This window comes from Lontra canadensis, unplaced genomic scaffold, assembly GCF_010015895.1.
Source record: "Lontra canadensis isolate GAN:19392208 unplaced genomic scaffold, GSC_riverotter_1.0 scaffold74, whole genome shotgun sequence".
NCBI classification, from domain to species: Eukaryota; Metazoa; Chordata; class Mammalia; order Carnivora; family Mustelidae; genus Lontra; species Lontra canadensis.
Genome location: NW_022631068.1, coordinates 4,651,518 through 4,668,479, shown reverse-complemented (window position 1 = coordinate 4,668,479; position 16,962 = coordinate 4,651,518). Strand labels below are relative to the sequence as shown.

At 51.8% G+C, this 16,962-nt stretch overlaps 1 protein-coding gene across 1 annotated transcript in view; it reads right to left on the bottom strand.

Moving 5' to 3' along the window:
* The window catches only part of SLC6A5 (solute carrier family 6 member 5), a 51,148-nt gene extending 36,362 nt beyond the window's left edge, over window positions 1-14,786 (bottom strand). Inside the window, exons 1-5 of the mRNA XM_032881210.1 lie at window positions 14,545-14,786; window positions 12,642-13,178; window positions 9,754-9,892; window positions 6,889-7,020; window positions 6,377-6,550 (exon numbers count right to left, since the gene is read on the bottom strand). Coding sequence (XP_032737101.1) covers window positions 6,377-6,550; window positions 6,889-7,020; window positions 9,754-9,892; window positions 12,642-13,178; window positions 14,545-14,547 — 985 coding nt within the window. The 5' untranslated portion in view covers window positions 14,548-14,786. The remainder of the gene's footprint in view (window positions 1-6,376; window positions 6,551-6,888; window positions 7,021-9,753; window positions 9,893-12,641; window positions 13,179-14,544) is intronic.
* Window positions 14,787-16,962: the final 2,176 nt, after the last annotated feature.

Below are 16,962 nucleotides of genomic sequence, written 5' to 3'. Positions count from 1 at the left end.
CATTCAGCGTAGAGTCTGCTTGAGATTCTCTCTCCCTCTTCCTCTCCCCCGCTCCAACTCTTTCTCTCAAGTAAAAATAAGTAAATCTTAAAAAAAAAAAAAGTCTTTAAAAAAGTGAGGGAAAAGTTCAAGGAGGCTAAGTAACTCTACTCAAATCACACGGCCAATAAGGAAGAGAATCAGAATTCAAACCCCGATCCTTATGACTCTGACTCCATAGAAAACAAATGGCTTACAAAAATGAATCTGCAACTGAATTTTGAAAATTGAAATCTGCAATCTGAAATTTCATCAGACAGAAATAAGCCTTCAGAAGGAGACTACCTCCACAGAAGGCTTCCTAAGGAGGTCACCTGGAAGTCGACATACAGTAAGTGCTTTAAGACACAGCCTGCATCTGCTTTCCACACACTCATGTGGGGTAGTGGAGGCAGCTGCCATGCCATGTGCTTGTGGGCCTCCAGCAAGACCCCACACATGCTTCTCAACTGGGGACAAAGCTGTCCCCCAGAGGACACTTGGCAGTGTCTGGAGACATGTTTATTTGTCATTTCTGGGGAACAGGGAGTTACTGGCATCTAGTGGGTAGAGGCCCCTGACTCCGCCAAATATCTTCCAGTGCCCAGGTCAGCCCCCCACCAGAGAATTATCTGGTTAAAATGTGCAGAACGTCAAGGTTGAGAAAGCCTGACCAAGGCTGGAGTGGGGAAAGGGGACTCACCATGTGGCTCTTAGTGTGTCAGGCACTATTCTGGACACTTTAACAATGCTTATCCTGTGAGATCCTCATCAGATCTGGCAGGTGTATAATACTATAATACTTTATTTTAGTTTTTTAGAGGGGGGGGCAGAGGAGGGAGAGGATCTTAAGCAGACTCTACACCCAGTGTGGAGCCCAAGGTGGGGCCCGATCTCACAAGCCTGGGATCATGACTTGAGCTGAAATCAAGAGTCAGATGCTCAACCAACTAAGTTACCCAGACGTCCCTATTATGTTCATTTTAAATAGGAACAAGCTGAAGTCTTTCTGTCCATATTATAAGCCTCTCTGACAGCTTTATAAAAACTCATCACTTGACAGATAGTTTAAGTAGAGTCCACCAACATACTATTTTATCCTAAAAGATACTCTTTTACAAAGGAGTGAAAAGCTACAGTAACAATGGCAAACGCTTACATGAAGCTTACCAGATACTGTGCTTTATATGTACCAACTAATTTAGTCCTCCCATCATCCCTACCAGGTAGGTATGGCCCCTGTCTACGCTGCAGATTAAGAAACGAAGGCACAGAGAAGAGCATGCTTGTTAAGATCATGCAGCAAAACCAGGATGCAAACTACCATTTTCTCTCTGGGAGCCATGATCTCAGCCACTCTGCGATGAGGCAGAGAGCAGGGATCATAGACTCGAACAGCGTCAGAAGGCAGGCTGGTGACACAAATGATGAAGGCATAAAAGAGGGTATTAAGGGGAGGTGGGGACTCTGGCAAACCAGAGAATGTTCCAGCCAACCCGTGCCATGCCTTTTCCAGGTGTTCTGGGAAAAAGACACAGAAGATGTGCATATCTACATGAAACCTCTCCATTTTAAAACATTGGAAATAAGATCAAATTACTTTTAAATATCATGGACCGAACTATGACAACAAAAGAGCACATGGGCCCCCAGGTCTGAAACATGAGCTCCCAATGCATGCCCTCCGTGGAACAAAGTGAGTAAGACCATGGGAGCCAAGGCTCCTCTGCCAGGAGAGTTTAGATGAGTTCCTTTACCTGTCCAAGCCTCTTCTGTTGGATAATAGTTGTGTCTAGGTCACAAAATTGCTGCAAAGGCCAAAGTAAGTGACACCGAGGATGAAAAAGTAATTCTCACCATGCCTAGCGCACTCTTGGACTCCATCGGTTTTAGCCATAACTCAGTCATAGTTGTTACATCTTTTCATGGGGTGGGCATCTCTAGTCCTTAGCATCCTCTCCCACAATGCCACTGGCCAGCCACAAGTCACCTATGGCCTCCCACCCATTCCCCCAGAAGATCTCACTATATCGGATAAAATGTTAAAAACCACTCTTATAAGAATCTTTTCCCTCTGATGAGTTCTTCAGACCAGGTTTTCAACGGTGCGACTGACTTCGGGGCCAGAGATCCCTGCAGGGGGAGCTGTCCCGCGCATCGCAGGACACTGAACAGCACCGCTGCCCTCTGCCCACTAGATGGCAGGAGCATCCACCCGCCACCGCCTGCACCCCACCATCCCGATGCGACAACCCCAAATACCTATAACATGATCAAATGTTTCCTGAAAAATCTCCCCGGGGTGGAGAGCCACTGCTTTGAATGTCCTCAGAATACCTTCTTATTCAACACTTTCTTCTTTAGTGTAATCAAATGACAGAGTTCCAGAGGGCTTCCGGCCCAATAACTACCAAATATTTACAGAGGGAGCATTTGCTTCCCCAGCAGCGATCTGAGTGAAGGCCGGAAAGGGCTCTCGCTATCACTTTTAAGTATGCACGGTAGTGATTTCCTGTCCTCCTGCCAAAAAGTGCATCCATCCCCTGAGACTGAAGACGCCGCTAACATGCGGGCAAACGCCACATCGCTTGCTTCCAGACCTGCCACTGTGAATCACGCGGGGCAGCTTCGCTAGAGAAGGGCTCTGGGCTCTGGATGTCTCCGGATCCCTGCTCGCCGCGGCAGCGCAAGGTCACACCATTCCTGCGTCACTGCGGAGGGCTTCCCGCCGCCACAAGCCTCCTGCAGTACCCCTTCTCACCGCTGGGCGGCAGCAGCGTGCTTCCCGGTGCCTCCAGGTGGGCCGGCGGAGGAATGACGGGCCGTGCCCGCCGCACGCTGCGGCCCCGCAAGGCGGAACAAAGACCCGCGAACGGGATGTCGCTAAATCGGAAGCTGGTGGAATGGGCCTCTCTTTCCTGGGGCAGTTATTGATAAATGAAAGCACACGAAAGACAAGGGAGGAAAAAGGATCACTGAATTAAAGCGCTAATGAAAATGAAGCCTTTCCAGAAATAGAAATGGTATTTATGGTGTCCCCATTTTAAATGACCCGGCCAGCTCCTAAATTTCACAGGACGGTGACTGGTTTCCCTTGTCAGGGCATGGGTTAGCCATTCTCCCTTACAGAGACCTGAAGGGTTGGGTCCTCCTGAGGAAGACAGTCTCTCTTATAACCTGTAACTTAAGAAATACAGGGCAAGCCCAGCCTCTACCCAGGGACAGAGCCCTGGCACCTCGTGGGTGAGGTGGGCCTCCAGAGCGACTGGACCCCAGCTGGGCTGAGCCAGCCATGGGACAGACACCTCCCCGCTAAGGCTGAAGGTCCTAACTGCGAGCCAATCCCTCCCTCCTGAGACCAGTGGCCCGCTCTTTCCTGGTAAGGCAGCAACAGAGAGACGCTGAGCCTGGAGTGAACAGTGGAACACTGCACCAGGGGAAGGGATTTTTTTTCCCCGCATTTCCTAAACAAGCCTCTCTCAGAATGGCCATTTGGGAATCTGGAATATCCACTGTCTGAACTCCTGACTTGTCTATCAGAGCAGTGGGGCCAGAAAGGTGCCAGTATCTCTGCAAGTCAGACCATCATCACCTTTCCAAAGTCAGCCCAGGACCCCGAAGGACCAATACATCCACAAGGGCAAGCCTGGCTCCAGGAACAGAGCACAGACATGTGCAGAGAGCAGAGACAAACAGACCGGGGCGGGGGTGGGGGGTGGCTGCACAAAGATAATGGGGAATGGGTCTCCTGGGTGGCTCAGTGGGTTAAGCCTCTGCCTTCGGCTCAGGTCATGGTCTCAGCGTCCTCGGATCAAGCCCCACATCGGGGTCTCTGCTCAGCAAAGAGCCTGCTTCCCCCTCTCTCTCTGCCTGCCTCTCTACCTACTTGTGATTGATCTCTCTCTCTGTCAAATAAATAAGTAAATAAATCTTAAAAAAAAAAGTGGGGATTGACATCTGGCTTTAAAAAAAAAAAAAAGCAAAAAATGTAAAGCACTTGCTAAGATAAGATAAAAATCTGTCCAGCCTGTCCATGTGCTCCCAGGGAATAGCCAGAGTGAACAATGTCCATTGTTCCTCTCTGCTCAGAGCTTGCATAGTTTTTATGGTTTGTACCAGTCAACTAGGAGCTCAGCTGCTAATGCCCTTACTCTGCCTTTAATGTTTCCTGGGTTTCTGTGAGCCAGACTAGACACTCCACAAAGCCAGGGGCTTTAACATGAGTAAAAGGGTTTCCACAGTACCCAGTATGTAAGATGTGGTTACGGTCAGTAAGCGTTAAGGTGCTAGAGAAATGTCAGTGGGTATAATCAGCTGACGAGAATGTTGTTTCTGAGCTACGCTCCCTCCTGGAGGACCACTGCAGGACACTGATCACCATGTCCCATGCGGTGCCTCATGGAAGTCTTGAGGGAAACTCCCCGCAGAGCCTGAACCAAGCCAGCCGCCCTTTTTTCAGCAGATACTTCACTTCCCTTCCAGGCAGGATCTGGGAAGGACAAGCAAGTCTCCGAGACGACCTTGAGGTATTTCTACATCTAGGTCCTAGAGCCTGGGAAATGCTCTAGCAAACCATTCGAGCAGCTCATTGTTAGTTGTGATTCTGCAAAGGGCTACTGAGCCACATTGTCTCAGAGAGCAGCTTTGCAGAGGTGACCCCTGGGGGGGGCAGAAACTGCAGCAAGAAGGTGAGGCCCTCCAGTCCAAAAATGGTGAGGGGCATCCTAACGAAGGGGTGTGGGCAAACTCCAACCCGGTGGTTCTTTAGTTCCCCGGGGAACTTCAAGACCACAGATTCCTCGACTCCATCCCCAAACTGTCCCATTACTCTTGATTACTCAGAGGAGGAGTAATCAAGCTTTGTTTGCTTCTGCCTTCAGCTCGGGTCATGATCTCGGGGTCCTGGGATCGAGCCCCACATGGGCTCTCTGCTCAGCGGGGAGCCTGCTTCCCCCTCTCCCTCTGCCCCTCCCCACCCCACTTGTGCACTCTCTCTCCCTCTCCCTCAAAAATAAATAAATAAAATCTTTGGGGGGAAAAAAAACCACCTCTCTAGGTGGGGGTGGTCACGGCGTGCATGTACATGCCCATGTGTAAAAACACGCCAGTGTACTTTAGGGCCTGTAGGTTTGTGCATCTCCCTGGCAGTGTAGGAAGGAGGAATTCATCTTTCTCTCTTAACACAAGGGAAGGGTTGAAGAACCCCCCCATCTCTGCAGTGAGCTAGCTGAAAGGGCACAGGAGCCAAGGGCCCACCAGCTAGACATCGTGGGAGTCTGACCTCAGCGCAGACTGAGGTAACAACAGGGGTGAATAGGGCTGCTGGGAAAACAAGAAACGGCTTGCTTACTGACGCCCACTGAAACGACGGGAGAGCAAAGGCAACCGAAGCACCTTGATTTCTGGAGGGCTCCCAGGCTCTTTGTTTCTTGTTGCCTGACACCAGTCCCGTGAGGTGGGTAGGATAAAGGATAGTATTATTTCAACTTGACTAAAGACAAAAGTACAGATGCAGAGAGTGAAGTTACCTGACCCAGACCCACGTCCTGTCAGGGGCAGGGAGGTCATTTAGACCGGAGGGTCTGGCCCACAAGTCTGCCCGGCTCCTCCTCACTTTTTTTTTGCCTTAGACCCAGCAAGCGGAAAGCTCCCCACAAGCCTTCAAGTCCCAGGGGATTTCAGGTCTGAAGGGGACCTTCAGGAACTCTCCCCGTCTACCCAGGCAGATGGACATCCCCATTTTAGGTACTGCATTATCCACATTTCTGTCAGAGGTCTTCGAGTCGAACATCTGTCCTCATAGATACCTCATGCACTGAGCAGCATTTTGTCAAGAGTGGACCCAGGATCACATGACTCAGACCCCATCGCTTTCGACTGGTCCCCTGCAAGCAAACCGAATTGCCTACAGACCTTGCTAAGATGCCAATTTCCCGACCCCACCCAAATCTGCCATATCAGACTGGTGGGCCTGTTAATCTGCATTTTTAACAAACATCCATTAGGCATGAGCAAACAAAGCTTGATTACTCCTCCTCTGAGCCATGAGCTCTTGAAATGTTAGAATTAGGGGCGCCTGAGTGGCTCAGTTAGTTAAGCATCTCGTCTGCCTTCAGCTCAGGTCACCATCCCAGGGTCCTGGGGTCTGGTCCCCATTAGGGCTCCCTGCTCACCGGGGAGCCAGCTTCTCCCTCTCCCTCTCCCTCTCCCCCTCCCCCTGCTTGTGCTTCCTCTCTCTCACACATTCTGTCAAGTAAATAAATAAAATATTTTAAAAATAAATGTGAGAATGAAGTATATGTGGTTGTTTGTTTTACTCTCTGTGCCCGCCACTTAAGGTAGGTATATCCGAACTTACCTAATAAAAGTTTGGTTTTATCTTTGCATTCTGGTGTGTTCCAAGGGTTGTTGCAGGAGCCCCAGGGCAGCACAGACACAAAGGAGGCAAACAGGTAGAAAAGTGTGTAGCAAATTATCACATTGTAGTATATGGCTATTAGGACGGAGATGATCAGCATTGCAATGCCACAGCCTGTGGAAGCAAAATTTCCAGGGATTTATTCCAACCCCGATCCTAGGGAATTCTAACACTTGGGCGCAGGGTGGGCAGCTAGGTGGTGGCTCTCTTACACACGGATACGCGAACAGGGGAGGAGACTCTATCAGGGAAATTGAGGCATTCTCCTGGGAACAGAGCAATGTCAGAGGCAACCTTAGGTCACTTTCCAGAGGGTCTCAGAAGTGGAATTGAACAAATAAAGGAAACTGTCAATTCTACTGTTCAGAAAAGCAGATGGCCTTCCTGGAGGCCACGTGGTGCCAGAGAGAGCATGATAGGGCGGAGGAGGCAGGAAGGCAGGGTAGACTCACCTTGTAGGGCCGGGATGGCCTTCCACACAGACACTGGCCCCTGGCTGGCAAACTGGCCCAGTGACACTTCTAGAAAGAAGATGGGTAACCCGGCTAGAGCCAGCATCATCAGGTAGGGAATGAGGAAAGCACCTTAGGAAGAGAGAGCAGCAAGTGAGAGCCCCGGGAGACCAAGGCTGTCTTGGACCACATTTGCCCTCTGCAGTGGGAGCTGGCTCACCCTCGTTTTCCAGGAAACTTTTGATATTCCAGCTCAACCAAAGGCACCCCGGGACATTTAATCGCCCTCCTCTACAAAATGCGAGAGTACCCGGCAAACACACTCCTCTTTCCAATTCCCCACTGGATGGGTGACTAGGGGTTGTGTGCTATTGGGTTTTATTCTTTTCTCTTCTTTTCTTTTCTTATTATAGCATTTCAATGTCCCCAAATTAAGCTCTTCCAGCATGCAACAAATCCACACCTTTGACTCAATACTGGAGTGAGATTTGGTGAAATCTTCTGGGCATCTCTACCCTCCGAGGACCTAACATCTACCAAGGTAGATTCCAAGAGCCCTTCTGTGCAATAACCCGAGTTACCAGCACACCTCCTGGCTGTGGGTCCTGGGTCTGCTCTGCCAGACCAGTGGCTAGAATATCCCTCTCCCCACCACTACAGCCACCAGCACTTCTCAACGTCCTTCCCCACATAAAAAGTCCCTTCTGTCCTTCAAGGTCAACTCAAACGCTTCCTCCTCCAAGAAGCCTCCCTCCTCTGTCCTCCCACAGTCACTTCCCCAGGCACTGAGCACTTGACAATATTTATTTGGTATCTTATCTAGACTTGGTGTCTTATCTTATCTAGCTCCTTGGGGCTGTCAACTCCATCTCTTTATTCCCTGGAACACCCCCCATTCCCAAGCAGGACAGTAGCAGTAGGGAGGCCTCCAAAGACCGGGAGAGGTTCTCTGGGGCTCTTTTCCCTTCAATGATTCTTGTAGGTTGTTTGGGAAGGCTGTAGGAAACAGCCATGATCTTTGAAAAGATTGGACCGGGAAGAATGTTGCATGGGTCAGAGCCAATTTGGGCATCAGGGATGCCAGAGCCCAGAATGCTGTGCTCCAGGGAAGGGAAGCTGATTTTTTTCTGGTCTATTCTTTCCAACTTCCTGTCTGGAAGAAGGACCCCTGCCCAGGCCTTTCCAGACAGGGAAGGTCCAGCAGTGTCCTCAAACAGATGGAAATTAAAACAAGGGATCCTGCTCTAGCCTCTCCTGATGGGGTTTTTGAGAAAGATGTGGATTATGCAATCCTTCTCTTCTGTTCCTGAGAAGGAGGAGGCAAGGGGAGCTCTCCCGTGCTGAGGGCCAGAAGGGGGTTGCCAGAGCTGCAGTGGGGGGTGGGGGGGTGGGGAGGAGTCTGCCTCCCCCTCCCCATCCTTGTGCCTGGCTCCACAAGGAGCTCCTGGAAACCCCAGGACCAGACAAAGGCAATCAGGGGCAGGGGCCGGGACAGGGTGGAGGGCAAAACTGAAGCAGTTTTGCCTCCCCCCGGCTGAAACTCCCTCCCTAGCCCCATCTTGCGGTACCCAGCTGCTTGCTGTCAATGGAAACCTTAGTATAGCATCTCCAGCCCAATTCCTGCATCCTGGGCTGGGACTCCTGCTGAAAACCAAGTGGAAACCCAGCTAGGGGGCCTAGGTTTGTGTGGCCAGCACACGTTCTTGTTTCTAGGGCATCTCTGATTGCAAAGGGTCTACAGTCCTCCTAAGTACTTGTCAGTGCGTCCTTACTTGGAATTGGAGGGGAGAAGACATGTTTTTCTATTTTAATCACCCCATGGGGAAGCACCTGTCTCCTGTCTGGAGCCCACCCAAGAGAAAACAAAATACAAAAATCCTAACCTGGGGACGGGGGTGAGGGTCTCTTTGGTCCTAAGAGGGAGTATAGGTTGCAAATTCCTATTCCGAGATGGGAACTTGTCAGTTTGGGCAGTGTGTGGGGCGGGCAAGCCACTGGTTAAGCGGCTTAGAGTGGCGAGGGCAAACAAAAAGGACCTGGAACGTGCTGGGTCCCTCCTCCTTGGTGGGCACACAAGACGTACAGGGGATTCTAGCAGACTGGCAGCTGGCGTGTGCCTAACTGGCATCTTTACCATTTCCGAAATGGTTTTCCTTCAAAAGCAGCTTCTTCCACCCAGTGAAGACCAATGAAACGGAAACCGGTTTTGCCAATTTGGCTAAAGTCAAAATCTGCCCCGCACGTGCCCAAGAGGGTGTATCTGTGGGGATACTTCTGAGAGGGTTTAAAAAAACTTTTTTAAAATTAAAAAAAAAAAATTTTCTGAGAGGTTTTTGAGAGTACAAGCCCCGGCTTCTCTCCACTCACGCCGTGTGTTCTGCTCGCAGTCTGCATTCTGCGTGATTAAAGTACCCATTCCCAAAGTCTCCCAGGTAGGCTCAGATTTCCAGGTTATAATCTTAAACCGTCCTTAATTTGGTGTCCAGGACCACACAGCTACTGCTGTTTAGGTACATAAAGTGTGCTGCTACCAGAATATTCGTCAGCTAAATTAGAGTTTGAACTCCCCTCTGTCAATGCCCACTTGGCTGGGGACCCAGTCCCGCGGGCTGGTTCAGTGGGGGATCAGGGAGGCCCACCTCTCCCCTGAGTCTGCTGATAAAAGCCTCCTGCATCCAGTGCCAACCAGTTACAGTGCCTCCTGCCCTCTGGCTCAGCACTGATACCTACTAGGGATGGGGCTGGAGCGTGAGGAGGCTGCTGGGAGCCTCCCCTCCCAGCCCCCTCCCAGGGCTCTGCGCGCCTCCCCAACCCTCAAGCTCCCGCCCCGCCGCGCCGCAGGCGGAAAGACCGGAAAAGCCGTACCTCCCCCGTTCTGGAAGGCCAGGTAGGGAAACCTCCAGACATTGCCCAGCCCCACTGCATACCCCACCATGGACAGGATGAAGTCCAGTTTGCTGGACCAGTTCCCTCGGGCCTTATTCTCATCCCCTTGCTCGTCCTCCTGGGGGCGGAAAAGCACATTGTCGGATAACAGCCCCGGGAGGGGGGGGGTCGGTCGCAAGCAGGCCCCATTCCGCCCCTCCCCCTGCTGAGGGTCTTTCCCGGCAAGCAGGCCCCCATTTTCCAACCGAGGATGCATTGGCAAGCAGGACCCCAATCTGGAAGAGAAGATGCATCTCCAAGCAGGGCCCTCACCCCACAACCCTGCACTGAGAGCCTTCCAGCAAGCAGGCTCCCTATTCGGATCTGAAGATTCCTCTTCAACAGACCCCTAAACCCCTCCTTCCCAAGTCCTGCAGTCAGGGCACACCAGCAAGCAGCTTTCCCCAAACCCTGAACCTGTTGGTTGGTTGCAAGCAGGTCCCTCCATCCCCAACCCCTGACCAAGAGTTCAATTGGCAAGCAGCCCCCCTCCCCCATATCATGCCTAGAATGCCCAGCAAGCAGATCCCTAACCAACCCCCTCCCTCCCCTAAACCTTCAACACAGGACTTCCTCAGCCCTTTCTTCCTCTGGAGTCTGCTAGTCCAGAAATAGAGCTGCGATGCCCAAAGCCAGCCAGAGCCCCTGCCTCACGTTCTCTGCCAAAGCCTACAGGCAGAACCTGCCTCATCCGCTAATTTAAGGGGGCCACCTCTCAACACCAGGGAAAGGTGAACAGGCAGGAGGGAGATGTGGGTATGAAACAAGAGGAAGGACAGAGAAGAGACAGGACATCCAAAGCCTTGAGTTCTGGTCTAAACTTTACCACTGGATAATCCCAGGCAAGCCACTTGCTCTCTCCGAGCCTCTGTGCCCCATCTGAAAAACGAGGGGCTCAGAATAACTATCCCCTGAGGCACTTTCCAGCTCCAGCAATCTATGGACCTTTGAGGCTCACCTCTCCAAATTCACCCTAAGATGCTCTCTTAGGGGCAGTACCTTGTTCTGGAATGCCTCACTACTAAGCACCAAAGGACGGGGGATGAAGCCACCTCAAATAAATTCAAAATGCTCAGGACACCTGGACACCACACAAAGGTTCCAGGGACCCAAGTCACCTCCTGGCTTCTGCCTCCTCAGTCATACTTCATTTCCTATTCTAGCAACCTGGTAGGTCTCACACTGTGACACAGGCTGTGGGCGGTAAAGAAGCTATCAGGACAGGAGGAAGTCTCTGGAAGAGAGGAGGGCCAACGTAGGTGTCAGAAAGGCAAAAACAGAAAAATGGGCAGAGATGAAGATAGGCAAATGCCGGGCTTCACCTGCTCGGAACATCCGCCATCCGCCCCCCCCTCCTCTCCCAGGCGCACCACCTCCCGCCCCACCCACCATCCCTTTCTTCCCCAGCTAAAAGGGTGGGAGTTCCAGCAGCTTTTGCCGCAGTGCGGAGGTTAAGCAAGGCATCTGAAACAATTTTCTGCCTCCACCTGGGGTCACACTATTGGGCCACATGCTGTCAGAGGCAGCTAATATATACAAACAAACACTCCAGAAGTGGACTCCAAAAACAGGGGCAAGTGGGAAAGCCTCAGTGTTCGTTCATTTCTAGTTCTTATTCTAACATCTGGGCTCCTGCAGTGTGAGCCTGTGGATGAGTGTGTGTGTGTGTGTGTGTGTGTGTGTGTACAAACACTAGAATGACCATGAACACAAGCTGGGTATAAACCTGAAATCTCACACAAGCAGATGTCTTGATTCAGGCACCCACCACGGGATGCATGCCTAGCCCCCAAGCCCAGGGAAAGGGAGGAGACTGCAGAAAGACTGAGGGTGGGAAGGGAAGAGCTAAAATAGGTGAGACAGGACTGAGGAGGGAAGAGATCAGAGGAAGAGAGAGATGGGAGGGAAATGGAAGAAGACAAGAGCCCATGAGAGAGGGTAATAATAACCAGTATTAGCTGCCTTATCCCCAACCTAGGATTGGGATTTGCTTTGTGGATTTTTCATGCCTCTGGTTGAGCATAAAGGATCAAATCCAGAGGTAGGTCCAGGTTTGTGGGGCATGGAACTTACTCAATTGAGATATTTCCCCTTAAAATAAGAACACCAAAATATACAATGTTATGATAATGAAGTAAGATACTGGGTTTTGGAAGGGTCCTGAAGCTTAAGCTTCGAAGCAGCTTCATGTAAACCCACCTCTCATCAATCAGTGAGTTCTCAAACGATAACGTAACTCTAAGTGAAAAGGCTGAGGTACTTAAACTGTTATTCCCTGCCGTGGGGGGGGGGGCTGTGTTCCTCGGTATTCATTTGCTTTTTAATTTTTATTTTTAAAAGTAGGCTCCGGCCAGCGTGGAGCCCAACTCGTGGGGCTTGAACTCAGGACCCTACGCTGAGATCCAGCGGGAGGCTCAACTGACTGAGCCACCCAGGTGCCCCTTTTTAATTTTTTTTTTAATTAAGGAAAAACATTTTAAAAGACTCAGTCATAGACAAAAGGGGGAGTCCTGTTTTCATAAACCTATCTGCCTCAACTGCTTAACAAAGCTGCACCCCAATGTCTGAGGCTACCGAGAATGGGGAGGGACAGGTAGTGGCAGCTCCTGAGTTCTCGATCTCTCTGGCAGGGTCACTACGGCCCTCACGCCCTGAACTGGGTTCCCCAGCGCAGTGCGAGCTTTCGAAGCCCCAAAGCTGCCTCCCGCATCCATTACCTGGCACTGCCAACCGGTCTCCCCATCAGCACACGTGCACCCGCCACAGCCCGGCTCGCCTCGCACGCCTAGGGAGCAGGAGGTGGCGCGGGCTGAGCGCTACCTGCTTACCTGGGCGACAGCGGTGGCCACGCTGCCCGGGAGCACGGACGTGATTCCATCCGTGCCCAGCACCACGGTGCTCTGGCTCATATTCACCCAGCCCACAGCCGGGGTATTGTTCCGCTCCAGGGTGCCCTTGCCCACACTCACGTTAGCATCCCCCTCGGGGCCGCGCAGGGCCGGAATCTTACAATGAAGAGCGTTGCCGGGCCCAGCGGCCCCAGAAGGAGCGGCGGCCTGCGCGCTGCGCGCCTCGTTCAAGTCCCTCAGCGCGGCGGAGGCCGCCGGCGCCCGCGGGCTACTGAGTTTGCAAGTCCCCACTCCCGGCCGCTCGGTCTCGCAGGCTCGCGCGTCAGGGGACTGGAAAGTTTGGGCGCCCGTGGAAGCGGACCTGGGCACACGCGGCGTTGGCGCGGCGGCGGCAGCGGGAAGCTCCTGCTCCGGGCTCGTCCTGGGTGCGCGCGGGCCATCGCGGTGGCCCACCGCCATCGCCGCCCCCAGGCTGTTGGCTGGTTGTGTGTTCATTTCTTTGGGAGCACCGCAATCCTGCAAATACAATGTGAAGTTCGTGCACGCACACAAAATCACGGCTGCTTTAAAAATACCTGTACCTGCATATAAAGACGTTCACCACTCAGGTCCAGATACAATATCTACTGAATAAACTGGAATCTGAATTTTTTTTCCCCTCTCCAAGAAAAACCGTATTACTCAATTTGCCCGTCTTGGCAATAACCAGATGGCATAAAGCGGTTACTATTCCTCTCCTTGATCGTGGGAAAACTAAGGAAATAGAATTTTTTTTTTTTTTTTTTGGAGTGGGGGAGAAGAGGAGGGTGGAAATAACCCTACAGCCATGAGCTCCCTGCTCTCTTTGGATTTCACATCACGGTTGTAGGTGCCCACCTCCCCATCACCATTGTACAAAGATTCTTTAATTTTCCGCCCCATTTCCTTTGTCATTCAATAATGCACATTGCCTTTTTTTTTTTTTTTTTTTTTTGCGATAGGCAAGCTGTGGCCACAAAGCTGATGCCCTGGCACCAGCGGAGTTTTCAGGCCAAATCAGTTGTGCAAATCCCAGCGTACCATCCCTACCCTCCACGTAGCAAAGGTAGGGGTAAGGGTTGCAATCAACACAACAAGAACAACAACCCCACAACCACCATAATAAACCAGATGTAAAACACAAGATAGTAACCAGGTTTGTTATCTTACACAACCTACACACTTCCAGATTCCCAGATATGTAAAACAGCATGCAAAGTTTTTGGATTCTTCTTCCTCCAATAACTAATCACAGGAGTCTAATGTCCTTCAGGCCCCTACACCTGCCTGGGGGCCAAAGCTCAGGACTAATTTTCATTTGCTTTTTCTCAATTGAGTTTCAAATGAAGAGAAATGCCTGCGGTGCTTTTTCTGTCTGCTTCCTCTCCTCCTGTTATCTTGCAGGGCTCCCTAAAAATTAGCACTAATATTTACTACTATACTGTAAGAATGGTCATATAACCTTCACCTCAACAGCACACATCTCATCTAACCATCTTTCATAAATGCACAGAACAGAACTCATTAATTTGCACCCGATCTAAGCACCGTGGCTCCAGCAAGCGTTCTTATCTCAATAGTCTCTAGGACTCCAAGCGCCTAGCCTCAGCACCGGCCCCTGGCTTTCAGCACCGAGGACAGTGCCCAGGATCCCAGTTAAGACCTCTCTCCAACCTCCACAGCCTCAGGAAACTCCGACCTCAGGTGATGTTCGCAAAAACAAAATACCTACAGCTGTGAGACCTGCCCTCCCTTCCCCTTCCAAAATGCACGGAACACTTCAAAAAGAGGTATTCTAAACGAATCTGCCCTCCCTCCACCCGCAGCTCCCTCTTCTCTTAAAAGAACAAAAGCAAGCACTCACCATGTCTGACACGGGCAACAGATTGAACCGGTAGAGAGTGAAACCAGCTATTGACAAGACTGGGTTTGACTCCAGCAAGAGAGGCGCTTTCTATATCTCCTTGGGAAAGGCCAGGCTTGCGTCAGTGCAAAGCAAGGTGCCCTTCGTTTGACATTTTCTTGATAACACAAGTTTGATAAATCATTACCCCCTTGGATTCGAGTTTTAAAGGGACAACAGCCGAGAGTGCGCTGGCCAGTTGTCCCTCCGGCGGAAGGGGGCTGCGTGTTCGGCGTGACTCATGTGGGTCTGATTACTAAACCGAAGCCGGCGGGAGGGGATGACAGAAGTTTGCTTCCTCCTAATTAAGGGAAACATGGGAGGGACACGTCCCACTGCACCCAAGGCGAGGCGCAGCCGCCAACAGAAAAGATTGGGCTATGAGGTGGGAGAGGGGGGAGGAATTAAATCACTGTCATGTTTCCGTCTTTCTCTTCCTCTAGATCCCATAGCTGCCTCTCCCATCTGCTGGCGGCGGATTCCACAGTATTACCCAGAGATCGAGGGTCTGCACGTAGCACCACAGCTCTGGGATGGCTGGCGCTCACTCGTCCTTCATTTATAAAGATGTACCTGCCCGCTTGTGTGCAGACTTCAGATCCTCACGGCCTTACCCTAGGAGACAACCAGTGCTAGAGGGCTGTTAGACAGCCCTCCCAGAAAACTAGGGGTTTCGCTTACAAACTGAGGTCTAATATTTGCCTTCCTATTTAAAAAAAAAAAAGATTTTATTTATTTGACACAGAGAGAGACAGCTAGACAGGGAACACAAGCAGGGGGAGTGGGAGAGGGAGAGAGAAGCAGGTTCCCAGGGAGCCCAACTCTGGGCCAGATCCCAGGACCCTGGGACCATGACTTCAGCCCAAGGCACACATTTAACCACTGAGCTACCCAGGCACCCCTGCCTTCCTGTTTTATCTCTATTAACACAAAAGACATTCTGGGTAAAATTGTGACTGTTCTCGTATTTTTTAGGCTCCTCTGAAAATACTTTCGAGAAATAAAGAGGAAATTATTTTCAACAGTGACTTCGTTCTTAGGTCACTTTCAAAGTCAAAAGACACTCATTCTTTATTCATAGCCCCTCAATAAAACCCCACCACGGCCCCGCCTGTGGAAGTGCAATGTCTGCGAGATGCTTCAAATCGCGATCTCCAACAACCAGGCAGCACGGCTGGGCAACCGGGAAGCCACGGGAGGATAGGATGATCTACCGTACTGCGGCAGGAGCGAGGGGTGGCCCTAAAGATAAAAAGATGGACTTTCCTGTTAGTACAAAGCAATGGCTATGATCAGAAGAAAGGGAAGACACCTTTACAAAGACGACTAAAATTCGTAATAAAACGCTTCCCCTCTCTCCTTTCTGGCCGGCCTCCCTGGGGGAACCCCTGGCCTCGGGGGTTGGGAGTCTAGGAAGGCACTCAGTCTCTTCCCTGCCGTCCGCAGCCCGCCCCACCGCCTCGGGGTCGGCTCCGTCGCACTCCGCTGGGCCGTCCCAACGCGGCAGTAGGACAATGCCGCGGAGGCCGCAGGGGGAGGCTGCGGCGGCAGATTGCGGTGAGCGCCCGGGGCGCTGCGAAGGCCCCTCCCGCCTCCTTTCGACCTGCTGGAGAGCGCTCGGGTGCCGCGGTTCACTGGCTAGCCCGCCTGGCCCTTCCGAGGGCAACCAGCTGGGACCCACGGTCTGCACTAGAATGGAACGAGCATAGGTTCCCTGATAAAGCCTTCCTTGAGAATCGCCTTGCTTGCCGGGTTTCAGGTCGCTTTTTATTGTAGTTTGGAGTTAGCATTTATTAAGCTCTCAATATTGAACCATTGTGCAAGAGCTTTCCATGAATTATTACATTTAGCTTTGGCAACAGCCTTTGAGAAGCCCGGGAAACTAAGGTTTAGAAAGTCTCATTCACACCCGGGAAAATCTCCCCCCACCCCTCCTACAGGGACGTCGCGGGGACCCACTCGCCCTCTCTTTGGAGGCGCGCTCCTCAGGAAGCCAAGCGAGCTCGGGGAGGAGGAGTAAGGAAGACCCGGGTGGGACTACGCTGGGCTCTGGCAGTAGGAGGGTCAACAGACCAGGCGGGGCCCGAAAGCCCGCAGGCGCGCGTGTTTCCGCCTCGGTGGGCGCTAGGAAACACCCCAGACTCTGGGAGCCCCGGGGAAAGCCGAGGGAGGCTTATTGGAGCTTCTTCCGAAACAGACCCCAGTTTCCAAGGAGCCAGACCAAGATGCCAGACGGGTAAGGGGCAGGCTTGACAGCCCCCACTTCCAAGCCACGAGGCACGGCCCTGGGTCGGGTAGGTCTCCCCCGTCCTCCCCCACCGCCGCCCCCTCGCTGCTGGCCCGGGACAGACTTTCTCCGCGGGCAGTCACGACTTGGAA